At 47.0% G+C, this 26002-nt stretch overlaps 3 protein-coding genes across 4 annotated transcripts in view; 2 read left to right on the top strand and 1 right to left on the bottom strand.

Moving 5' to 3' along the window:
* Positions 1 to 26002, bottom strand: part of nf1a (neurofibromin 1a) — a 55270-nt gene that overhangs the window by 5994 nt on the left and 23274 nt on the right. The window contains 14 exon segments of the mRNA XM_079353856.1: positions 256 to 391; positions 556 to 687; positions 770 to 896; positions 1930 to 2070; positions 2349 to 2450; positions 2627 to 2768; positions 2872 to 2933; positions 3125 to 3339; positions 3754 to 4033; positions 8387 to 8527; positions 8600 to 8793; positions 8907 to 9109; positions 9388 to 9728; positions 10267 to 10699. Coding sequence (XP_079209982.1) covers positions 256 to 391; positions 556 to 687; positions 770 to 896; positions 1930 to 2070; positions 2349 to 2450; positions 2627 to 2768; positions 2872 to 2933; positions 3125 to 3339; positions 3754 to 4033; positions 8387 to 8527; positions 8600 to 8793; positions 8907 to 9109; positions 9388 to 9728; positions 10267 to 10699 — 2649 coding nt within the window.
* Positions 11539 to 12596, top strand: LOC306830397 (uncharacterized protein). Its single transcript, XM_079353857.1, has 2 exons — positions 11539 to 11637; positions 11940 to 12596. The coding sequence occupies exon 2, from the start codon at positions 11943 to 11945 to the stop codon at positions 12585 to 12587; it is 645 nt and encodes a 214-aa protein (XP_079209983.1). The 5' UTR covers positions 11539 to 11637; positions 11940 to 11942; the 3' UTR covers positions 12588 to 12596.
* On the top strand, positions 20742 to 24556 carry LOC306830764 (oligodendrocyte-myelin glycoprotein-like). Of its 2 annotated transcripts, XM_079354442.1 has the most exons (3): positions 20742 to 21057; positions 21994 to 22209; positions 23266 to 24556. In XM_079354442.1, the coding sequence occupies exons 1-3, from the start codon at positions 21053 to 21055 to the stop codon at positions 24242 to 24244; spliced, it is 1200 nt and encodes a 399-aa protein (XP_079210568.1). In that variant the 5' UTR covers positions 20742 to 21052; the 3' UTR covers positions 24245 to 24556. The 2 variants fall into 2 exon arrangements, with proteins under 2 accessions (XP_079210568.1, XP_079210569.1); XM_079354443.1 differs by lacking the exon at positions 21994 to 22209.

Genomic DNA, 26002 nt, shown 5'->3' with positions numbered 1-26002 from the left:
GATCAGTCTATGGAAACACAGCAAAATGCGCACCGTACCGAGACGAACCGATCCGGACCGCTCGGTGGAAACAGGGCTTTAGAGAATCCGTACAGTGTCGGGTATAACAGGGTCAGTGCAAGGTCGGGTATTACACTCGATCAGAAAAGTTTGAGTGTCTAACCCATCTCAAAGTCAGCTAGCTTAGATATCTCTACAAAGACTCTCTGATAATACGGTCCTGGATAATCAGGTCGAGAGTGTCAGTGGGCTCACCTGCAGCTGGGGTCCGTCATGTGACTGGAGTAGGTGTCCATTGGGACTGGGTCCATTGAGAGGTCAGAGATCAGCAGAGACTTTCTGTGTTTGAGGCTGCAGCGACTCCGGACCTCCTCAGACACCGTGAGCAGAGCTGAAACAAAGAAGAACAGAGGAAGGTCGTCAAGGCCAGACAATCCAGAACCCAACCCCCCCCCCCCCCCACCGCCATCAACGAGTATAGGACATGGATCTGGACCAGCTTCATTTTTCTTTAATATTAAGCTCTGAACTTGATGCTCTGTAAAGTGATCTTACCTGCCAGGTAAGCCACACTGTGGGTGTTGACCTCAAACTTGTCACACTTGAGATGTTTGCTAATGAGAGCAAGCAGCGTGTGCAGGATCCTCACCGTCCTGGCTACAGTGGTGGCTGATGGATGTCTGTAACCTGCAGAGCCACAAGACGCCTGTCAGTGAGACTTTACATCAGGAGCCAAACCACTAAGTGAATAAAGTTTCACCTGTCTCACCTTTGAGCAGGTGTCCCACCAAGGCAAAGTTAAAGTTTGCACTGAAGTTCAGACCCACAAAGTGATCCATCTGCTTACAGTGCCACTCTAAAGGACGCCGGATCTCCATAAACACCTCCTCTGGACTCTGAGGAGCAGAAGGAAGACAGGAGAAGGAGCAGGAGGAGAGACGATGAGGAGGGAAGAGAGGAGGAGAGAGGATGAAGAGGGAAGGGAGGAGGAGGAGGAGGGGAGAGGATGAGGAGGGAAGGGAGGAGGGGAGAGAGGAAGAGGAGGGAAGAGAGGAGGAGAGAGGATGAGGAGGGAAGGGAGGAGGAGGAGGGGAGAGAGGATGAGGAGGGAAGGGAGGAGGAGAGAGGAGGAGGAGGGAAGGGAGGAGGAGGAGGGGAGAGAGGATGAGGAGGGAAGGGAGGAGGAGGAGGGGAGAGAGGATGAGGAGGGAAGAGAGGAGGAGAGAGGATGAGGAGGGAAGGGAGGAGGAGGAGGGGAGAGAGGATAAGGAGGGAAGGGAGGAGGAGAGAGGAGGGGAGAGAGGATGAGGAGGGAAGGGAGGAGGAGGAGGGGAGAGAGGATGAGGAGGGAAGAGAGGAGGAGAGAGGAGGGGAGAGAGGAGGAGGAGGGGAGAGAGGAGGAGAGAGGATGAGGAGGGGAGAGAGGATGAGGAGGGAAGGGAGGAGGAGGAGGAGAGAGGAGGAGAGAGGATGAGGAGGGGAGAGAGGATGAGGAGGGGAGAGAGGAGGAGGAGGAGAGAGGAGGAGAGAGGATGAGGAGGGGAGAGAGGATGAGGAGGGGAGAGAGGATGAGGAGGAGAGAGGAGGAGAGAGGATGAGGAGGGAAGAGAGGAGGAGGAGGGGAGAGAGGAGGAGGAGGGGAGAGAGGATGAGGAGGGAAGGGAGGAGGAGGAGGAGGGGAGAGGATGAGGAGGGAAGGGAGGAGGAGAGAGGAGGAGGAGGGGAGAGAGGATGAGGTCAGCATGTGATGCTGTACAAAGTTGTCTCCTTAGTTTGAAACAACTCGTCTGACATTAATGATTCAATCTCCAGAAGAAGCTCCGTTGATAAAACTCCTCCTTGTATTCACATTGATGAAAAGTTTGTAAGAAAGTGTAAAAGTGTGTGTGTCGATGTGTGTGTGTGTGTGTGTGTGTGTGTGTGTTGTACCTTGTCATTAAACACTCTCATGGTGTCCAGAGTGTGGAGGTTCTGCTCCAGCAGGGCGGTGCCTGCAGAGTACAGGTTCACCTCGTCCAGCTGCAGCACGGCCACCGCGACCCAGAACAGAGCTTTGTGCATGGGAGACTCCTGCACACACACACACACACACACACACACACACACACACACACACACACACACACACACACACACACACACACACACACACACACACACACACACACACACACACACACACACACACACACACACACACACACACACACACACACACACACACACACACACACACACACACACACACACACACACACACACACACACACACACACGTTAAGCGATGTTGTTGATGTTCATAATGTGCCAAGTAAACGTGCAACGTCATGTTTGAGTGTTTCTTTTACTTTGCTGAGTAAAGGCTGCAGTTTGGTCAGAGCGATGACCGTGGCCTCGATCAACACCTGGCTGTTATAATTATCAGGACCTTTGAGACAGCTCTCCAGACCCTGAAGAGGGGGAGAGAGAGAGAGAGAGAGAGAGAGAGAGAGAGAGAGGGAGAGAGAGAGTGATAAACTATTCATTCAGGTTTGTTCTGTCTCGTGCTCTCTCAGAGATCAGCTGATCTCACAGACCACGCCATCATAACTCAAAGATGGCCACACGGTCTAAACATTCCCCTCACCCGATCGATGCTGAGCAGAGGACTGGCCTTGCTGAGGATCCTGATGATCTGCTTGATCTGACCGTGACTCACTCTCTTACTGATGCAGCCAAACACCACCAGCGCTCTGGGCTGCAGGGACGGGTTGTACTGGAACGCAAACCTACACACACACACACACACACACACACACACACGTGTTTCAAAGTGCACACTGACGGGGATATAATGAACATATGTAGAGAACAGACGGTGGAGGTTCGTACTTCTGAGCCAGCTCGGTCCACTGGTCTAACCACTTGCAGGCTGGGATGTCCCTCATACACGCCTGGAGGAAACAAAGATCAATAATATATTAATATTGAACAAGCTGAGGTGAGGGACACCTCTACAGGAAGCTGATTCCTGCCGCCCTGCGTCTGTAAAGGCTGATGTTCTCGTTTTAGTGGCTCTCTGGTGTCTCACACTTGATATGAATTAATGCGGTACAAATAGAAATGGATGGATTCATTGATTGACCTCCATGATCTCCAGTAAGGCCTCTGTGACGGTCTCCAGGGAGGACAGGGCAAACGTCTCCCTCTCGTACGAGCCCGGAGAGAAGGAGCGGTCTCTGTAGCTGGAGCGGAAGGCGATAACAGCGGCCGACTTGACTTTGCTGATGCCGAACAGAAGGTAAAACTTTGGCAGCGAGAACTCGGTCAGACTCAGCCTCAGGACCTGCTTAGTCTCCTCTGAAAACACAACATCAACATGTACTGTGAAGAAACGCACACACGCTTACAAACATCCTAACACGTGCATTTGTTCACTGCAGTGTGTGTTTTTCCTGCTTTTATGCTAACTAGCTTAGCATAAGACGACCTCCACCTGCAGAGTGGCTGGAATACAAAATTTCCTTCTGTTTCGAACTGACCATTTTTCCCTCCTGAGGTTAAAAGGTTTCAGATATTTAAGATGTGTTTTTAGAAATAGTCTTACTGGAATGTATTTTTTTACTTTATCAGCCAAAACTAGGCGTGAATATTAATTTGATGTCTTTTCATAAGCAGCTAGAAGCTGTCAAGAAACTGATAAACTGATAATAAGGTCAGTAAAGTTACAGGTTAAATGTCTTAGACGATCAGGAGCCTGACACAAGTCCTCACCGCTGAAGTTGAGCTGCGAGCAGGTGCACAGGGAGTGAATGATGTTGATAACCAAACCGTGGGTGGAGGCCCTGAGGGAGAGCGGCCCGGTGGCTACCAGCAAGGTCACCACGTGGAACAGGTAGGGCAGGTGAGCCGCCACGTCCAGCGAGTTATTGAAGGACAGCATGAGCATGTAGCGGGCCAAGATGGCGATGTCGTCCCACATCAGGTGCTGCTCCAGCGTGGGCGTGGGCGACAGACACGTCTTGTCTATGATCTTACACATCCGACCAATCACCTGCCACAGAGAGTTGAAGAAAAGTCAGACTCCAAACAGGAAAGTGTTTTAAAGTTAAAGATGTTTAAAGGTTAAGGCTTTCTGTAACGTCACAGGGGCCGTATTGGTGGGACCAGCTTTGTGTTGGACAGACTCTAGAGACATGTCCCCCTGTGATGTCACCACATAATGCTTTCTCTCTCTCTCTCTCTCTCTCACACGTATGCCTCTGCTTCAGTGAAGTTTGTTTAAATGCTGACATTTACTCTCTATAATAATATTGGTATCTAACAGGAAAGTCTGGTCGTCCCTGGATAAGTGGAGGAAAATGGATGGATGAGATTCAACTAGTTAGTTTATTGGTTGTCCCCTTAGAGAAATGGGTTTTCATGGTACAGCTTTCAAAAAGGCTGTTTAGACAGGAGACTAATTTTGTGTTATTTGGTTAATATATCCTCTTTCCAGGGTGGTGCCCACTTATTATTCATTCTGATTAATGATGTATATTAATTATGAATAAATCACATTTCTTTATATTAATTTCAAAGCCAAATATACAACATATAACCCTGACATAATTGGTGCCCTGTGTGAGGCCATCAAAAACCCCAACAATATATAACTCTGTTACTGCATACACTTGGTTTGTCCCGCCCCCTTTCTGCGTTCTAACCTCTCTGCATGTGGTGGACACTGTAGCTTCAGTGTTTAGCCAGCTCTGCATGTGGTGGACACTGTAGCTTCAGTGTTTAGCCAGCTCTGCATGTGGTGGACACTGTAGCTTCAGTGTTTAGCCAGCTCTGCATGTGGTGGACACTGTAGCTTCAGTGTTTAGCCAGCTCTGCATGTGGTGGCCACTGTATCTTCAGTGTTTAGCCAGCTCTGCATGTGGTGGACACTGTAGCTTCAGTGTTTAGCCAGCTCTGCATGTGGTGGACACTGTAGCTTCAGTGTTTAGCCAGCTCTTCATGTGGTGGACACTGTAGCTTCAGTGTTTAGCCAGCTCTGCATGTGGTGGACACTGTAGCTTCAGTGTTTAGCCAGCTCTGCATGGGTCTGTAAAGCTTTCTGCGTTCTAACCTCTCTCCATGTTTCATCTCCAACATTGATCCTAGTTTGAGCAGCTTTCTGCTGCTGGAGCTTATTAGAAACATGCAGAGGCTTTTTAGCTCGGGTACAATCACTTCTATCTGAAGCAGTTCCACTGCCCGCTTCCATCGCTGCAACACCTGTTCACCTGATAACTGCTCTCATATCTGGCAAACCCAGGGGTGTCCAAAACGGCCTTCAAAGCCCCGCCTACCTTCTCTGGTCCAATCAGATCCAGAGCATTCAGGAGCAGAATCTAAAGTTAGAAGGAGGACATACTGGCTGCTGCATTGTTGTCAGAGAAGCTTCAACACAGCAGGTTTCCTTCATGATCACACAGGAAGAGAGCAGCTCTCTGATTGGCTGATTGATCACACAGGAAGAGAGCAGCTCTCTGATTGGCTGATTGATCACACAGGAAGAGAGCAGCATCGTCTCACTCTCTCCACAGTTCTCTGATTGGAGCTTGAACGAAGACCTCATATTTTAAATGAAAAGGTGCTGAAGTATTGAAAATGTGAACCTTAAAGAGGACGCCAAAACGACATCTCAGCACAATACGCGGCTCTACAGAGCGTCTGTAAACACTGCTCGTTTCTCGTTGGACATGGAGCTCATACAGACCATAATATGTTTGTGCTTACAGACATTTATTCTGCTCTGGGTGACACAGAGTTCAAGAAGCTCAGACAAGGCTCCTTTGTTTTCAGCAGGCTGTCCTGACATGACATCAGACTGTAAGTGTGACCATAACAACGCAGAGACAACAAGAGTCAAGTACGGTCACACAGTCATGGTCACCTCTTCTTCTTCTCATATCTTAAATATCATCCATTTTGAACACCTGAGGATCACAGATGGTTCTCTCACTTTAGACTCAGACTGTGTCTTCTTCATCACCAATCTTCACAATGGTCCCCATTCATAGCTGAGCTGCTGTCTGCAATAATAGGAGCCAGGGCCTGGCTGTCTATTGTGTCTGTCAGTCCGTCTCTGTGTGTATGACGAGTTTGTGTTTGTGACGGTCCAGAGCTCACAGATGATGGATGGTGTCAGGATGACTTTGTCTCTTTGGATACTCTGAGTCAGGACAGATTTTCAGCTTTGGATTTATTTTCACCCATTTCAAAGTAAGTCAATAAAAAATACTTTTACGTACCCTCAAAATGTTCCTGTATAAACGTACAACATGAAGTGTGAAGGTGTAACTTAGCATGCTTCTGCCTTGGTAACTAGAAAGAGTGAAGGTTGGTGTAGCAGTCGAGCTTCAGTCAGACTTTGATCATTTCTGTGATGTGAACTTTTACATCCAAACATTTACAGGATGAAAACAGTCACTTCAACTGCTTCCTGTCAGCGTGCTTGCTGTGACAAAAACCAGGAAACCATGTGTGTGTGTGTGTGTGCTGCTCCCTTATCTACTCACACACATCCAGTACCTCCAGACACAGAGTCTCACCTCACTTCAGACCAGTTTGACCTTCAGAATCAGGAGAATCGGGACCATTCGGGCCGATGCAGTGACTTTTTTGGAGATCATACCGGCTGCACTCACGGCTTAAGTCGAGTTTCACTATAGACCAGTCAGCTCTGAAAGTGTGGGGCGCAGTGTGTCCCACCTGGGTGGGCTGTCCAGGAATATTAATGGCCATCCTGGTTTATTTTTATGATCACCATGTAGGACAAATGAAGTGTCTTTGCAGTGGTTCAAAACTTTAAAGGCTGTTCTTTGTTGTGCAGCTGCTGAGATCACCTTCGCTTTCAGCTTCTCTCCCTCATCATGTCATCAACGTGCTCTTAAAGATAAGAGACCAGTTTGACGCTCATGTATAGACTCAGTCTCACCTTACTGGAGACCAGTTTGACGCTCATGTATAGACTCAGTCTCACCTTACTGGAGACCAGTTTGACGCTCATGTATAGACTCAGTCTCACCTTACTGGAGACCAGTTTGACGCTCAGGTATAGACTCAGTCTCACCTTACTGGAGACCAGTTTGACGCTCATGTATAGACTCAGTCTCACCTTACTGGAGACCAGTTTGACGCTCACGTATAGACTCAGTCTCACCTTACTGGAGACCAGTTTGACGTTCATGTATAGACTCAGTCTCACCTTACTGGAGACCAGTTTGACGCTCATGTATAGACTCAGTCTCACCTTACTGGAGACCAGTTTGACGCTCATGTATAGACTCAGTCTCACCTTACTGGAGACCAGTTTGACGTTCATGTATAGACTCAGTCTCACCTTACTGGAGACCAGTTTGACGTTCATGTATAGACTCAGTCTCACCTTACTGGAGACCAGTTTGACGCTCACGTATAGACTCAGTCTCACCTTACTGGAGACCAGTTTGACGCTCATGTATAGACTCAGTCTCACCTTACTGGAGACCAGTTTGACGCTCATGTATAGACTCAGTCTCACCTTACTGGAGACCAGTTTGACGTTCATGTATAGACTCAGTCTCACCTTACTGGAGACCAGTTTGACGCTCATGTATAGACTCAGTCTCACCTTACTGGAGACCAGTTTGACGTTCATGTCTCGACTCAGTCTCACCTTACTGGAGACCAGTTTGACGCTCAGGTATAGACTCAGTCTCACCTTACTGGAGACCAGTTTGACGCTCATGTATAGACTCAGTCTCACCTTACTGGAGACCAGTTTGACGTTCATGTATAGACTCAGTCTCACCTTACTGGAGACCAGTTTGACGTTCATGTATAGACTCAGTCTCACCTTACTGGAGACCAGTTTGACGTTCATGTATAGACTCAGTCTCACCTTACTGGAGACCAGTTTGACGCTCACGTATAGACTCAGTCTCACCTTACTGGAGACCAGTTTGACGCTCACGTATAGACTCAGTCTCACCTTACTGGAGACCAGTTTGACGTTCATGTATAGACTCAGTCTCACCTTACTGGAGACCAGTTTGACGTTCATGTATAGACTCAGTCTCACCTTACTGGAGACCAGTTTGACGCTCACGTATAGACTCAGTCTCACCTTACTGGAGACCAGTTTGACGCTCACGTATAGACTCAGTCTCACCTTACTGGAGACCAGTTTGACGCTCACGTATAGACTCAGTCTCACCTTACTGGAGACCAGTTTGACGTTCATGTATAGACTCAGTCTCACCTTACTGGAGACCAGTTTGACGTTCATGTATAGACTCAGTCTCACCTTACTGGAGACCAGTTTGACGCTCACGTATAGACTCAGTCTCACCTTACTGGAGACCAGTTTGACGCTCACGTATAGACTCAGTCTCACCTTACTGGAGACCAGTTTGACGTTCCCTGAAGCCAGAGCCACTGCAGTGTCAGCCATGACTTCGGCTTTAATGGATCCCAGTCCTCCGGTGGCGCTGGTTTTAATGAAGCTGTCCAGCACCACGTCCAGCAGGTCGGTGATCTGAGGACACACTGAGGTTAAATACTCATCAGCGTCTTTAAGTTTGAAACCTGGACGTGTCACCTGACTCACCTGGCCCAGGCTGCCCCAGATCTTAGCCTGGATGGAGGGGTACATCTGCTTCTCATTGATTGTCATGGTGATGAGTTTGTCCAAAATTGCGGTGACACGTTGGCGTTTGGCGTCATCGTTGTGTTTGCAGAAGCGGACCAGGTTGAGAAGCCATGGTGTCATGTACTCCAGACAGAGGTGCTTCAACTCGATACCTGCAACAGGAAGTAGCTTTAACACACCTGGAGCAGGGCTTCAGTTTGAAGGTGTTCACGGCGTTTTCTAGCACGCGCTCTGTTGGCCCGGCGCTCTGCGGAGAAGAACTTACTGGATTTGCTGAAGCCTGAGATGCACTCCTCCAGGAACTCCAGGGTCAGGTGGGGCTCGTTGGCAGCCAGAGTCTTACTGATGGAGACGATGAAGAGGGTGTTGTTGGCCGGGATGCAGAGGCCGGATGTCTCCAACAGCTGACCCTCGATCTTTAGGTTGAAGGTGCAGGTCAGAGCACAGAGCAGGTTGTAAGCTGCAGACCTGGACGTATGAAGGATGAAGAATGAGAAGAGTGAAAGAGCAATGATTCATTAAATCTCTTTTAGAACCAAACAGTCATTTTGATGTTTTTGGTACAGATCCCTTCTGCTGCTAACATTCCCAACGTTGTACAGTGGAAACGTGCATTTCACTTCCTTCATTAGACTGAGTCAGAGGCTGTGAACAACCTGGATGTGACTTCATTCAGCATGTGTGTCAAAGGAGCCCCACCTGTTCCATTATACTGTGATATAGGAAGTCCCCCCCCCCGCACTGACCTGAGGCTGGGGTCCGAGCTGCCCAGGTTCAGCAGAGCGATGTTGAGCAGAGTCCCGGGGACGTCTTTGGGTCGGATCTTGGTGTGCTGTGGGATGGAGTCTGGCTGCGACAACTCCCAGCGTGTCCGGATGTGGATGATAGACTGGACGATGGCGTCGCACTCCTGGTGCATGAAGGTGAGCGGCGTGCCCTGATTCGCCATGGTGAGGGTGAACTGGCTCTCATCCACCAGGCAAATCTCTTCGATTTCTGAGGCGTAGTAGACATCGTTCAGGAAGACCGGCTGGCCGAGGACGCGGGTTCGCTCGGCTGAGGTCACCTGAACTGCCGTCGAGCCCACCTAAGAAAACAAACGGGACGGGAAACCGAAGGTTCAGTTTTTTGTTGACGACCAAGATAACTGTATGACACAGGAGGAGTTTCTGAGCATGAGTACACTAAGAAGTGTTTGTGGAAAATTGGCAGCAGGATAAGCTGATGTTTGTGCACATTGTATTAATTGTTGTTATTCATTCCTTGTATTGTATCCCGATGAATAAAGAAACGTTGACTTTGATATTCTTGACCTAACTGATCCTGTTATTAGGTTTGTTGGAAGGGCAGCAGGAACGTTGAGCAGATTCATGGATTCAAAGTCTCTAGAAGCCCTGATGGTGCGTCAGAGACCGGCCTGCTACGGGGGCGCTAGTGGCCTATCGGTTAGATCGGCCTACATGTGCACAGGTCTGAACACAAGTCAGGGCTCCAGCACTTTTTAGTGATGTGTCTGGGAAGCTTCTCGGACATCCAGGTTTAATCCCACATGTGGCCATTGGAGACAGGAAACATGATCACAAACAAAGTTCACTTAGTACCGAGAGTGACGGCTGCATCCTCACCTTTATGGACACCTTGGTGTCTTTATGCGCCAGCTTCAGGGCATTATGGAACACCTTGAGGTCTTCCTCCAGGGTCAGCGTGGCAGCAGGCAGCTTCTGTTGGTCCGGCTCGATGTGCTCGGCCAGCTTCGCTGGAAAGTCGATGAACTGGAGCCGTTTGCTGCCCTTCAACCCCGTCAGCAGCCTCTCGTGGTACTTGGTGTACTCCCTCACCCACGTGTTGCAGTTGTACACATACACAGCTGCGACGTTTTCATAGGCAAAACCGGGAAAGACCACAAACCATTTGGACAGGAAGTCGGTCTTGAAGCGATTGCTGGGTCCCACGTGGGTGAGGTCGACCACGATCTCGTAGGGTTTGGCGTAGTAAGGTTTGAGGGTGAGGAGGACGTGGTAGATGAGCAGGTCTCCATTAATCTGGCCGGTTTTAAACCTGAAGAGAGAAAACTCATTTAGAAACAGGTCCGACTCATGTTCAGACTGAATGATGGACTTATGTGATGCATCCATCACATCCAGACTAGATTACTGCAACAGCATCCTCCTCATGGCTCACCATCCAAACTCCTCAATAAACTACAATACATCCAGAACTCAGCCGCACGCCTGCTCACCCACACCCGCTCCAGAGACCACATCACCCCCGTCCTCCGTGACCTGCACTGGCTCCCCATCACTCACCACATTCAAAATCATCCTCCTCACACACAAAGCACTAAATAACCTGCCCCCCCCCCCTGACCTCACTGACCTGCTTCACCACCACACCCCCCTCCCGTGACCTCCGCTCATCTGAAGGAAACATTCTCTCCCCACCTACACGGACCAAGTACCGAACCTGGGGAGACAGAGCCTTCTCCATCGCTGACCCCTCCCTCTGGAACTCACTCCCCAAACCCATCTGTTCCTGCACTCACCTCCCAACTTTCAACACCATGCTCAAAACTCACCTCTTTAAACTAGCTTTTAATACTTAACTTCTTCTTTTCTTTCTGTTTTTCTGTCTTATACTGTTTTTTCTGTTTTTAACTGCACATTGTGATTTTTACATGTAAAGTGCCTTTGAGCTCTTGTAAAAGCGCTTACAAATAAAATGTATTATTATTATTATTATTATTATTTGGGCTTTGTTAAAAGCTAATCTTTGTCATTAGTTCAAGCTGTTTGTGATTCTGAGAAACGTTTTCCGTCTCTTTTCTTGTAAGAGCTCTTCGGTGTCTGTGGTATCAGACCAGAAGTCCTGAAATAACCAGACCAGCAATAGACCCATAAAGGGGGTCAGGAAGTGAGCTCAGAGCGCATCAAGAGGTCAACGACATCAGTCGTCTCACAGCGTCCTCCAACAAAGACCGACCGACTGAACTACTTCAAGTAAGTCTGTGAAGAAACGTAGAAAATACTCTTAGAGCGATCTGGTTTCAGTGTTTCTGGTGAAGTGGAACAAAGTTTTAGTTCTGTGCGATTTTTTATAATTCTTGTCATTAAAATAATTATTAACATTCATTGGACAAAATAATCAATCAACAACCAGCCTATTGTCATAACCAGGCTTGTAGGCAGAAGACGAGGAGTCTTGTGAATAATGAATAATTTATTTCCAAACTCATAAAAAAATCTTTTTAAAAAAGTGAAGTTAAAGACTTGAAGTGATGGATGGGGTTTGTTCCTTTCAGGTCATGATGGAAGGCACAAGAACGTTCTGTCTGTTTCTACTGATCAATCAGCTGACGTTCTGTCCGACTGATGCAGACCTTTCAACCACGCTGCTGTACTCCTCCGCAACACGAGATCAAGGTGGGACTTCGACCCCTGCTTTGGGTCCCAACTTCACGGCCATCGACCACATAGACTCTTTTGATACGGACACAAACGGCACCCGAGCCGATTGCCTCATGGACACTGAGATGGGTCTTATTGCTTTGGGTTCTGCAGGGGGGCTGATCATCTGTCTGCTGGTAACCACAGTGGTTCTGGCATGTCAGGTCTGGCACCTTCAGCACCGGGTGCATGTCCCAAGATCCTCCAGGTCAAACCTGGACTTGGTGGGCAGTGCGAGCTACTGGGGCGACGAGCGTCCTGAAGCTCAGGGACTGATCGGTCCGTGTGATGCCAGCGTAATGCTTGAGGAGGTGAGAACAGACAGCAAGGAGGAGGAGGAGGAGGAGGAGGAGGAGGAGGAGAGTCAGGCTGAAATACGAGAAGAAGGCGGAGCCGCAGCGATGGCTTTCGATCTTGACGATAAGGCCGGTCCGATGCAAAGCTCCAGGGACTCCTGTCTGGAGGTTCCCAGGGACCTTGAGGACATGCCCCTTGTTGTGTGAGGAGGTAACCCCAACTCGGAGAGAACAGCGCCTCAGACAAAAAGCAGCCAATTCCACCGATGTGCTGTGGTAGCGGGTTCTCCTTCTTTCCACTTCATGTGAACTCACAGAAGTTAACCTTAATGTCAGTAAGATATCGTATTGACTGGGCCTTCAACTTAGATTACTGGTGCCGACACATAACCCATTTCTGCAGCCAATCAGGACAGTATTTAATGTTAGCTAAAGATTCGTCTGCTACCTTAAGAACAGGTTAAAGGGGGGTCACTCTTTCAGGCCAGATCCTTTAAATCAAATGCTGGACCCAAAAAGAGACAGTCAGCACTTTGAACCCCCACGTTTTATTTACACCTTGGACCGACCCTAAATAAGGACACATTGGTTCTATCAAAAGTTCTTGGTTCCCCGGGTACAACTTCATAATTCTGATGATACGAGAGAGCGTTGAGGGCTCAATAGCTTCATCCAGGCTTTTGTACATTTCCCATGTTTGTTGCTTATTGTGGAATTTATTAAAATCTCTAAACTGAGCTGTAAAAAACTTCCTGCCCACATTTTTGATTGGTAGCGACGCAGCGCAGAGATCTGACGTCACAAGGACAGAATCTAAGATGTTCATTGATTACATGTTTCAAAGCCTGCACATGACTCTCACATGACTCTGGACACTTTCCTCCTGAATCATAAAGACCAGACAAAGTGATGGCAGAGCAGAGTCGGGGTATCTGTCAGCTGTTAAGATGACGCTCATTAAATTTGTCGACTAACTGTTCAGATAAATCTGCTTCTGTAGTGTAAAACTTACTCCAGGCCTTTTTAATATTTCTGTTCTTCAAATTGTTGTTCAAAATAAAAGGAGCCTGCTTTTAATAAACTCATTTGCATTGTGTCAATATCTGTTCATTATTCATATTAGCTTCTTTCAGATGAGCAGCATAATCGATCAGGTGACGTAGGAGCAGAGCAGAGAGACAAATAAAGAAAACTGCGGAGTGCGTGACCTCCCAGGACAGATCTAATACACCTGGACCTCTGTCTCTCTCTGTCTCTCTGTCTCTCTCTCTCTGTCTCTCTCTGTCTCTCTCTCTGTCTCTCTCTGTCTCTCTCTGTCTCTCTCTCTGTCTCTCTCTGTCTCTCTCTCTGTCTCTCTCTGTCTCTCTGTCTCTCTCTCTGTCTCTCTCTGTCTCTCTGTCTCCTGGCTGCTTTGTAGCTGAAGGCTGCTGGGTGAACGGGCGCCGTAAAGACGTTCCCACTTCTCACCTGTCGACCTCGAGCTGCTGACAAAGTTACATAGAGCTGAAAACAGGCGAGCGTGGCGTTCTGTGGACAGGACAGAGACGTCATCCTCTATATTGGAGGTTACTGTTCTATGAGATCGACTGTTTGAATACTAACGCTTGAAAACGGCAAAGTGACAGAAAAACACACGAAGCAAAGAGCAGCAGCTCCCGAGTACTGGAAGGTCAAAATGACCGCTGATGAAGACGTTAAAGAAACTTTTGTTTTACTAAGTGCTAAACAAAAAAACCTGCTAAAACAGGTTAGCAAGTTTCAGGTTAGTGTTATTTCCATTCAGAGTTACAGGTGTGGACTTTCTGAGATGTTTGTGTGTTTATAACGTGCTACACGTGGGCTAAGTTTAGCACCCTGAGAAGGCGTCAGCTCGTCATCAGATTCACATTTCCTGTCAGTGAAGAAAGGCTCAACATTTCCTCACAGAGAAACCCTCCATGACTTCCTTCTTTTATTCACCAGAGAGACGACGGAAAGTATCCAACGGTTTTTGAACGCATCCGTTTTTCAACGACGTACCGAACAAGAGGCCGAGTGGTTAAAGTGAACGGTGAGTCACGTCTGTAAACGCAGACCTGATGTTGAGGGCTCTGGTGTTTATGAATCTACTCTCAGACTGTGTTTCTTTAACCGAGCGGTGAAGACAGAAGTGCAGCTCAGTTTAACTCTGCTCATCACATAAAATCCTCAAACACGACTTTAAAAACGTTGATGGTTTTAAAGCTGACAGAAAACGTCTTTGACTTCTTTGTGAGCTGTTTGAAGTGTTTTTCATATCTTCATCATATCTTTTTATGTTTGCCTGTTTTTTCCTGTGGACCGTGCTGAGAGAATATTAAACTGTGTAGTTTACAGTGTGAACAGCTGCTGTAAAATAATGTGCTGAAATCTAACTTCAGATGTTTGAATCTGACAGGTACGATCGAGCACTTTGTCACGTTTTAACAAACTTATAACCTCGAAACTGTGAATCCATTTATAACACACAACCTGAAACTGTGAACAACAAACAGCCTCTGTGTTTAAGGAACATGGCCGTGCTGCGTCTGTCAGTAACAACAGAGCTCGTCATCACTGTGTATCACTCTGAGTCAGGGGACATTAAACTCAGAGAAACTCCAGTTTCCTGATTCGTGTAAATATTCATTTGAGGAGATCGGGAAGCTTTGAATCTTCTGTCTATTAAAAGTGACATTTAGAGGAAGTGATGGAGCAGAAGGGACATTTCACAACAGCATCTTAATCTAACCATCAAACCCCTGAAGAGGAAATTGCTTCACATTCTTTGTCGTTCATCTCTTGCAGAATCATTTTCGTGACTCAACAAACCAGCTGTGTCCGAGGAGGACCGATGACCATGGACGTGTTCAGGTTTATCTTCGTACTGCTGCTGCTCCCGCTGACGGCGAGCAGCTCCACGCCCTCCAGCCACAACACTACAGATGTGACGATTCACAACCAGTCAACCAAAGAGGAGCCATCCAGCTCAAGCCCACCTTCAGGGGTCTCAGGTCGCATCACACAGGCCACCATGGGTAATGACAAGACTGCAACACCCAGTGATGCAACTTTACTACAAACTACTGCAAACGCAACTCTTTCACCAAATACCCCAACAACAGCAACCAACACCACATCCTTCCCGCTCAAAAGTTCCACAATGAGTGCGGCGTCCATGACAACAGCAACAACAGCAGAGACCAGCAAAGCCAGCAACCCAACCACAGGGGCACCTCCGACGCTTCGAGGCTCCACCCAAAGCCAACACACAGAAAATAAGTCAACCTCCAAATACACCACCGATAAAACCACCGACTCATCTGGGGAGTCTGTGTCTACTGAGTCTCAAAGCACAGTCACTGGTTCCACAGGGTCTACAGGTCTGCTCCAAACGTCCAAAGTAACAGCAAAGACGGCGTCCATCCTCCCGACTGAGACAAAGACCAGACAGGAATCAGGCCACAGTAAAGCTGTTGCAGGGATCATCGGCGGGGCGCTGGTCCTGATGATGCTCGGATTCTTGCTCATCTACATTAAGAAACGGAAGCTTCAGAGGCATCATGTAATAACCAAAGACTGGGCCGGACCGTCACCATTTCTAGAGGGGGGAGACGACAATGGCCAGGTGACACACAGGTCGTCCAATCAGATTTCTCTGTCCAGTTTCCTGCCTCATAGGTTGTCCCAAAGGCTCTCCTTGCTCCCAGAAATAGGTGAGGAGATGGAGGACATGGCACCGGGCTCAACATTCGGAGACAAGAATCAAGGGACTACCTTTGGGAAAGAAGTAAATGGAAATGATGAGGAAACCAACGGGACGGCTGGAGGTGACGTACAAACGACAGCGACAGGGGGCGTTGAAGACACTGTGGAAAACTCAGAGTCCTCTTCACATACCAACGAACCACTGACCACTAAGGACAATTCAGAAGATGCCAAAGTCAGTCAAGACCCTCCTGCAAGTCCAACTGCTCCACCTGGTTCTGGAGAAAGTCCTCCAGTGCCCCTGAATAATGGGCAACCTTCACTGAACTGAATCCAAAAACCCCCACAGTGAAGTCACTTCCCTGTTTTTAGCAACAGCTGTGACAGATCACACAGGAAGATGACTCACTTCAAGAGAGAAGTGATGCTCATCTTTCACAGCAACACCTGAAGAGCAGGAAATAAACCTTTATATTTGTTGTGTCAAACCAAGGAGGTGCAGCTCATCAAGATACCAGATCTCTTCTTTCATAGAGGTCAGGATGTGAATCTTCTGGACCACCATCATCTTCAACCGACCACATGACATGACGCTCTTGTTTAAAGAGGACTCCACCTTTTCAAACATCCCCCCTGTGCTCTAAATGAAACATCTGTGTTTCTGAGTTTTGGTCTGAATATAACATGAATCAAGCAGCAGAGGAGGCCTGTAGAAACCAGTGTGTATGTCTCTTTAAATGTAATGACCCCGCCCCCTGAGTTTTCCCTGTGGACATTCACTAGCAAGAATAAAAACGGCGGACCTGCTCCTGAGTTTAGTTCCAGGCTTCAGGTGGAGTCCATGACCACAAACAAACGACTGGGTTTATTTCACATGTCAACAGACACTCAGAGCTGTTCTGATGCCCACGTCCCACTAAGACGACGTGTTGGCTCGTTCCTCCTCTGCACACACGAGTCTCTCTGCAGCTGGCTAATGTGTACACGTCTATTTTTATGAAGCTAGTTTGACTCCAACTGTAAAAAAAGACTTCATCAGGCACTTCCTCTGTTGTACAAGAGGAAGTGTGGGCACCGGCTCAGCACTTAGCTGCCCTGATGTCGACTGTCTTTTGACTCAAGAGTTTCTCACTCGCGTTCTTCTAATCATTTAAGATCTTCACATTGACAATAAAGTTAACTTACATCTTTGAGATGAGCTTTATGCTTCCTGTAACCATGGCAACACCCTTCACCATAAACCACGTCAGGTGTCAGAAGCCACGGTTGAGTGACGTGCAGTCATGTAAAGTTCACTGGTGGCCTTGTTGCTTTAATAAAGATTTTCTGTAAATCTTTGTTTATTTCTCTTTGACAGCTGAGGAAACGCAGAGTTCGGTTTCCGCCGAGCTCGTGGTCACTTTGAAGACCAAACTACTTCCTCACCACTCCCCTGGAATAGATCTCACGTCATGACGGCGGCAAAGAGAGCCGTTTATTCTGGAGAGAGGAGTGTGTTTTGTGTTTCGCTAATAAAAAATAAAATACAATTGAAGGTTGGCTGTAATATAGAGCACACATGGGCAAAATAAAAAAAATCAATAAATAAAAAAATCAATAAAAGTATTCGCTAAATGAATCCAGAGACGAATGATGTCGGCCTGTCCTATCAGTCAGTGTTCTGATGAACACGGTCGAGGTCGGACATGGTTATAACACGCAAGCTCTCATCTGTCTCTCAAAGAGGCCACGCCCCCTAATTCTACACCCCTTTAAGCTGTATGATTCTTTATTGAAAGACTAAAGGTCCACACATGTGACTGGTATCACACAGAGACCAGGATCTGTTAAGAACATTAGGATCACATTTTTAGAATCATTCAGGCAGCAGATAAATTTGTAAATGAGATTTCTCAACAGCGTTTGGAGCGTGCCGACTCCTACATCACAAAACATTTCACTGGCACTGTCCCATCTTGGTTTTTTAAGCAATATACGCAAAGCATCATTATAGGAAACCTGGAGCTTCTGGACACTCGCCTTCTTAAACCTGACCCACAAGGGGGCAGTATAGAGAGGGGTACAGTCAGCTCTAAAGAGGTTCACTTTAACCATGTCTGAACACCGGGAGAATGTCTTTGCCAGCATGTTAGCTTGTGCATATAACATACGGTGCTGCCTGTATATGTCATCATCACTTAAGTTATCTGTAATGATGTGACCAAGGCGCTTAGTTTTCCCACTGACAGACATCACTTGTCCTGAAAGATAAAAAGATGGGAAAGTAAGGTCCACCTTGTCCCCTTTAACTCTACTAATCAGAACAGCACTCTTCATTGTGTTTCACATGTGACACCATAATCTGAACACATATTCAGTAGACGCTGGAATCCAGAACTGCTGGGAGAATCAATCACCAAATCGTCTGCATACATAAGATGATTAACAAGCACATCCTGTTTTACAGCTTCCTAACTGGTCTGATAGGTTCTCCATGTACACATTAAAAAGGCATGGTGAGAGTAGCCCCCCTTGGTGAACTCCATTACCGACACCACGACACCGACATCAAGTGAGTTCCCCCACTTGATCTGCATACTCTGATCTGCATACCATAATAACCACAATAAGCCAGAATTCAAATAATGCTGTTGGGAACGCCGCTTTGACTCAACGTTAAGAACAGTTTATGGTGGTGAACACGGTGAAAAGCCTGAGAGGCGTCAACAAGAACAGTGGGGTTCTGTCTCCTGTATCTTTCAACCATCTCTATCAGAGCATATATCAATCAATCAATCAATCAATCTTTATTTATATATGCATAGATCAGCACGATGTTTAGCTTTAGAGCCAAACTGGTTGTCCGAAGTATATAAATAAATAAATACTTAGTCTGTGTAACAGGATTCTCAGAACACACTGGCTACAGCAATAGGTCTATAATTATCCAACCATCATGGTTTCCGGCAACTTACCATGAAACATCAGTCCATTAAAACAAGTAGCTCTGCTATCTTCGGACTCGCTAGTTTAAGGTGCTCTGCAGTGACTCGGTCAGACCCGCTTGCTTTGTTGTGTTATGGCCTCGAGAATCTCTTTAGCTGTGATTTTTGTTGCGTCACCATCACCAATATGACCCCCTTCGTATGGGTCACTTTTAACACAGTTAAATAAAGTAATGCTGCCTCCACATCTCTGCTATGTTATGGGCTCCAGAGACTCCCTCTATGGAACAAGGTAGCGGTGTACTGGTCCTGTTTAGAGCTCCCCCCTCCTTCCAGAAGCCAGGAACATTGTTACCCAGGAGCTTTTCAGCCATGGAGTCTGCTCTCAAAGCTTGAGCATGTTTGTTGACATAGCAAACTGCATATTTGTACCTGGCATGTGTGAGCGTTTTGAGATCTAGGACCGGACCTGCTCTGGGCCTTCCTGCCTGGACCCACGACCTGAAAGCATTTTTTGCCGAGCCATGATGTTGTACGCTAGGCCTCGCTTATCAGCAGGCAGCAACATCTGACTGGATAGAATAAGACTGCTATCGTCACACAGCTGTAGCATGTCAGCAGTCATATCACCCACTACAAAGACACGTGGAGTGATTATCAGAAATAAAAGAGTCAATAAAAGCAAGTCTATTCAGGTATTCATCTTCATTTATTTGTGACTCATAAGGTGTATAAACATTGAGGATACTAAACTCCTTGTTATTAAGTTGTATCCGCACGAAAACAGACCAATCAGCTTCAAGCTGGATGACATTAATGACAGGATCTAGCTTTTTGTGCCAGAGGATAGCCACGCCCCCTGCAATCCTCCCTCTCACTAAACCCCATTGATAAATCCGTAGTGGACTCGTCAGACCCAGATCCTGCTTTGGAAGAGAAGTTTCCTGCAGGAATAAGATGTCACAGTTTTGCAGCAGATTGTCCACTGCTATATTCACTTACCCAGGCGCAGCCCGCCACAGTTGTATGATCCCACTCGGATGGGTTTAGCAGAGCCGAGCAGCTGAAGCCCCATTCGGTACACTTACTGCACCCCGAGACAGGACCAGCACCACCAGCCCCCGTCACTCCCGCCTTATGTGCTTCATAATAACGCATCACAACCTTCAGGCCACAACTTCACTTTAAATGAGCTATATCTGATACTAGCAGGAGGAATATGCTGACAGTTAACAACACGGCCAAGTTGTCTGTTTTATGGTGAGCTGTATAAACATCCAGTCTGAACAGCTGAACAGAGCAAGAAGATCAAGACACACAAACTGTTTTTGTACCACGTTGTAAAAATGTCTTTAAAATTTTTTTTAAGTGACAGATATTTAACAGTTTTATAAAAAGTGTTTTTACAGGTAGAAAAGAATACAAGAGAGAGAGAGAGAGAGAGAGAGAGAGAGAGAGAGAGAGAGAGGGGGGTCCTTAGAGGCATGCTGTAGTCAGCACACACACACACACACACACACACACACACACACACACACACACACACACACACACACACACACACACACACACACACACACACACACACACACACACACACACACACACACACACACACACACACACACACACACACACACACACACACACACACACACACACACACACACACACACACACACACACACACACACACACACACACACACACACACACACACACACACACACACACACACACACACACACACACACACAGCCTGCTACATCAGCAGCAGAGTGGGCTGGCTCTGTGCTGCAGCTCTCTCCTCTCTCCTGAACGTCGAGCTGCGTCGGGAGGCTGCGGAGCAGCGAGCAGGACGAGGGCGATCTCTCTCGGTCAGCATGGTCAGTAACAAGCATCAACTTCCACCACAGCTTCCAAATAAAGCCCGAGACTAAACGTCTTCCAAACGCCGAGAATCAAGAAAGACAAAGGCGGAAATCAGCCGGGACTGCAGGAGGAGACGACGGAAGGAGAGATGAGCGAGCGACACCAGTGAAGATGAGGTGAGTGTTTACAAACTGAAAATGAGAAAATAATGTTCGACCTTGACACACCTGGTTAGAAAGGCGTGGATACGTTTCAATGTAGATCCTGTCACTGCAGTCCACTAAAAAGAAAAGTCTCCTCGCTGTTACTATGCAGATTTCTGATATCCACAGAGACAGAAGTCACATTGCGACTTGAAGTAAAGTCCCAATCACAGCAGAGCTGAACCTCCACGTACGGAGGGAGGACATGGCTGTGTTTGGAAACACACATGGAGCGTCACTCTTTAGCTCAGTACAGCTGCACTGAGACCCACTGCAGCACTCTCAGCTCCGGCCCTCTGGCAGAGCTTCAAGCCGGTTGGCACTCGGGATGACAAACATTGTTTTCAAATGCACCAGGAGCAGCCGAGCTAAGCTAACTGCCCCACTTTACAGCAGGACTGTATTGGATGAGGTTTGAAGGGATGTATTGACATTCGGATGTTCTCCCCTTCCTGCTGAAATCACACAAGGCTCCCTTAGTCGTGAACTAAACAGGATCACCACACTTTCAGTATTTGTCCGAGATGCAGCAGTGAAAGCAACATCCCAGAGGGAGGGCAGTTCCAGTTCCTCCAGTATGAGCAGAGATCTTTATTCTCAGCATGCAAAGGCTGATGGTCAGGATCCAGCTGGGATGTGACAAACAGTCTGAGAAGCCGTTCACTCAGGAAAGCTTTTTCTTTGTAGCCCGTTAAGTTTTGATTACAGAACTGAAAACAACAAGCCGAAGAGGTCCCTTCATAACAAAGGTTGTCAGGGGTTCATCAGATGGGGATCATGAATGGCAGGTTAGAAACCTGGCCTAACGTGGTCAACCATCCAATTTTGCTGAACCTGCACGGCGTGAGACTTCAGGAAGCTTCACTTTGTTTCCTCTCTGGTGTTCCTCTCGTCTCTCTGATCACACAGAGTCCGTACCATGCCTGCCTGCTCCGCCTCGCGGCTCTGCCTCCTCCTCCTCCTGCTGCTGTGGGGGCTGCTGGGGGGTTTGGTGCTGTCCATCTGCCCTGCTGTGTGCATCTGCAGCCGGGGACACCGTGTGGTGGACTGCTCCTCGAGAGGCCTCACCAAGCTGCCACCTGGTCTGCAACACAACATCCGCTTCCTCAACCTGTCCTTCAACAGGTAACTATCAGGCTGCAGGTCTTCTTACAGCAGCAGAGGTTAAAGCGAGGAGAGCTTCAGCCGGCGTGAAGACGGTACAAATGTGAAACCATAAGCATCCAATCAGATTCTCAGTCAATACTTCCTCGTGACTGTTTGCGTTCAAGCTGTTCCCTCCAATGATACTCGGATACTTTGAAGGTTGTAGCCAAAGCTGCTAAAAATATGTAGCTGTCCCAGATACAGATCAGTGTGAGCGTCACGTGTGAGCGACTCATCAGAAGCTTGCACAGTGTCGATGGTGACGATAACAGGAAATAGATTCCATCAGCACGTCAAGGGCATCGATGGAAGTACTGAAATACTCTTTTTATATCTCATTAAAATGTTCAGAAGTTTAATACCGGGTCAGACTTGGTTTTTGGTACAAACAGGAGGCCGAGGTGACCCAAGCCCAAACTAACCATTGCTCCCCCATTCATCCTGCGTGCCATTAAAAGGACAGGCTTCCCTTCATGCAGCGTTTCTTGATATTCAATCCGAACACAGAGGGAGAAAAAAATCTCCAAAGTTTACATTTGACTGAAGCATAATAACATTTCAGAAGAGCAGCTTTTCACAACAAGAAAGAACTGAGTCGAGTCCAGCTTTCACGCTCCGCTCGCAGCACCTTAGCTTTTTGTCTTACTGTGAGGGGGGGGGGGGGATATTCCTGAACTGCACGTTTAGTAATGGAGCACCCAGACCCAGACTCCCTGGTTATTGAAGTCCAACTCGGTTCTTGAGATAGCAGAAAGAAGTTGAGAGACAACATCTAAGACTGTTGCATTCTGGGATTGTAGTTTGGGCCAGTGTCACTTCTCCACATGTACAGCTTCAGTCTTCCATGCTGATGTAAGTTCATGGAGAGTATGGGAGGACCGAGCTGGGACGTGATTGGGTCATTGAACCTAAGATACCCGTTTACCTGCCTGTTGCTTTAACGGGATTGTGTTTTTGTGTTGGAGCTTTTTTTATTGAAACATTAAGAGTGTGAGTATTTTTTGAAAGCACTAAATACATGAATGTATTTTTTAGCCTACAGGATCTGGACAACCAGCTCAGCCACTATGTCCATCTGCGAACCCTGGACGTGTCCTACAACCGCCTGGACAGCTTGCCCCCCTCCTTACCCCGGTCTTTGTGGGACATCAGAGCAGCAGGAAACCATTTACGCTCTCTGGACAAAAACGACACGGCGTACCACTGGAACCTGAAAGTGTTGGACCTGTCGGACAACGAGCTGGAGAGGGTGGTCTTCATCAACAACACTCTGCCGAGCCTCCAAACTCTGAACCTCAGTCACAACCGGTTCTGGACCGTGCCCACCAACATGCCGCACAACCTGGAGAGCATCGATTTGTCCCACAACTTTCTGACACAGATCCTGCCTGGATCTCTGGACCGACTGCCGAGACTCGCTCACTTCTACCTGCATGCAAACCGCTTCTCCTGGCTGTCTGACGCCATCTTCGATAAGCTGACGGGGCTGCAGGTCATGACCCTTGGGGATAACCCCTGGGCTTGTGAAGAAGAAGAAAACATAACGAGGCTCCTGAGATGGGCCGAGCAGACTCGGGCAACCATCTCAGGCTGCCCGTGTTACACCAGACCAATCTGTGGGCAAACCCATGTGGCTACAGCGGGGAGGGAGTGGCACTCTGCGTTGTTCACAGAGCCCCCCCTCTGGGTGGACAGCAGAGGTGACGGGCACGATGGCCAATCACCTGCAAGGACTGCAGAGGTGACGTCGAGTTACCAGGCCAAGTCTGCGCTCTTCGAGACTGGAATATTTCAGGGCACAGGAGGGGTGAGTGAGTCCAGTGACCACATGATGTTTGTCTGGACGCCTTCCACCAGTTTGGACAGTCTGTCTACACGTACAAGCACAACAGCACGACCACGGTCTCCAACCAAAAAGCCCACAGTGGCGAACTCACGGAATAAAGGATCGGCAGCCCTCCTCCAGACTCAAACTGTCATCCTGACCGTATTTGTCTTGTTTAGCACCGTCTGACTGATGAAACAATTTTACCTGATTATTGTGGACAATGAATGCAAGTCCACCTAGCATCTCCATGACTGTTACTGCCTTCTTCTATCGAGTTTCTCATTAACTCTCAGAGTCCCTCACACACTTTATAAACTTCTCAAATATCTGAATATGTTGTTTAAAACGCAGTCTCAAGCCTGCACAGTGACAGACCGCTTTGCTCCATGCTCTCTGATCGTAATAGTAATGCTTGTGCTATAACGTCATCCTGTTAGGACTGAAAATATGCATTACATTCCAAAGCCCCTTAAAGGAACCAATAAAGGGCTAGTTCAATGGAAAAAAGAACTCTAATGATGTGTTGTTGTCTGCAGTGGAAATGTAACTGAGTACAGTTCAATGCATTTAGTGCAACAAATTAAATAGGAAACCAAAACACAACAAACACAGTGAATCTAAGAGGTTTGATCCTTTAACAGTGAATCTAAGAGGTTTGATCCTTTAACACAGTGAATCTAAGAGGTTTGATCCTTTAACACAGTGAATCTAAGAGGTTTGATCCTTTAACACAGTGAATCTAAGAGGTTTGATCCTTTAACAGTGAATCTAAGAGGTTTGATCCTTTAACACAGTGAATCTAAGAGGTTTGATCCTTTAACAGTGAATCTAAGAGGTTTGATCCTTTAACACAGTGAATCTAAGAGGTTTGATCCTTTAACACAGTGAATCTAAGAGGTTTGATCCTTTAACACAGTGAATCTAAGAGGTTTGATCCTTTAACACAGTGAATCTAAGAGGTTTGATCCTTTAACACAGTGAATCTAAGAGGTTTGATCCTTTAACAGTGAATCTAAGAGGTTTGATCCTTTAACAGTGAATCTAAGAGGTTTGATCCTTTAACAGTGAATCTAAGAGGTTTGATCCTTTAACACAGTGAATCTAAGAGGTTTGATCCTTTAACACAGTGAATCTAAGGGGTTTGATCCTTTAACACAGTGAATCTAAGAGGTTTGATCCTTTAACAGTGAATCTAAGGGGTTTGATCCTTTAACAGTGAATCTAAGAGGTTTGATCCTTTAACACAGTGAATCTAAGGGGTTTGATCCTTTAACACAGTGAATCTAAGAGGTTTGATCCTTTAACACAGTGAATCTAAGGGGTTTGATCCTTTAACAGTGAATCTAAGAGGTTTGATCCTTTAACAGTGAATCTAAGAGGTTTGATCCTTTAACAGTGAATCTAAGAGGTTTGATCCTTTAACACAGTGAATCTAAGAGGTTTGATCCTTTAACACAGTGAATCTAAGGGGTTTGATCCTTTAACACAGTGAATCTAAGAGGTTTGATCCTTTAACAGTGAATCTAAGGGGTTTGATCCTTTAACAGTGAATCTAAGAGGTTTGATCCTTTAACACAGTGAATCTAAGGGGTTTGATCCTTTAACACAGTGAATCTAAGAGGTTTGATCCTTTAACACAGTGAATCTAAGGGGTTTGATCCTTTAACAGTGAATCTAAGAGGTTTGATCCTTTAACACAGTGAATCTAAGGGGTTTGATCCTTTAACAGTGAATCTAAGGGGTTTGATCCTTTAACACAGTGAATCTAAGGGGTTTGATCCTTTAACAGTGAATCTAAGAGGTTTGATCCTTTAACAGTGAATCTAAGGGGTTTGATCCTTTAACACAGTGAATCTAAGGGGTTTGATCCTTTAACAGTGAATCTAAGAGGTTTGATCCTTTAACAGTGAATCTAAGGGGTTTGATCCTTGAACTTTAAAAACG

This window comes from Symphodus melops (assembly GCF_947650265.1).
Source record: "Symphodus melops genome assembly, chromosome: 10".
Classification (NCBI taxonomy): domain Eukaryota; kingdom Metazoa; phylum Chordata; class Actinopteri; order Labriformes; family Labridae; genus Symphodus; species Symphodus melops.
Note: the sequence above shows the minus strand (reverse complement) of the source record. Positions and strands in the feature narration are given on the sequence as shown.

Excerpts from the sequence above, each read along its gene's own strand:
- LOC306830397 (XM_079353857.1), top strand. The coding sequence starts at position 11,943 with ATGATGGAAGGCACAAGAACGTTCTGTCTGTTTCTACTGATCAATCAG.
- LOC306830764 (XM_079354442.1), top strand. Across the intron at positions 22,210-23,265 it reads CTCAACCTGTCCTTCAACAG|CCTACAGGATCTGGACAACC; the intron begins GTAACTATCAGG and ends TGTATTTTTTAG.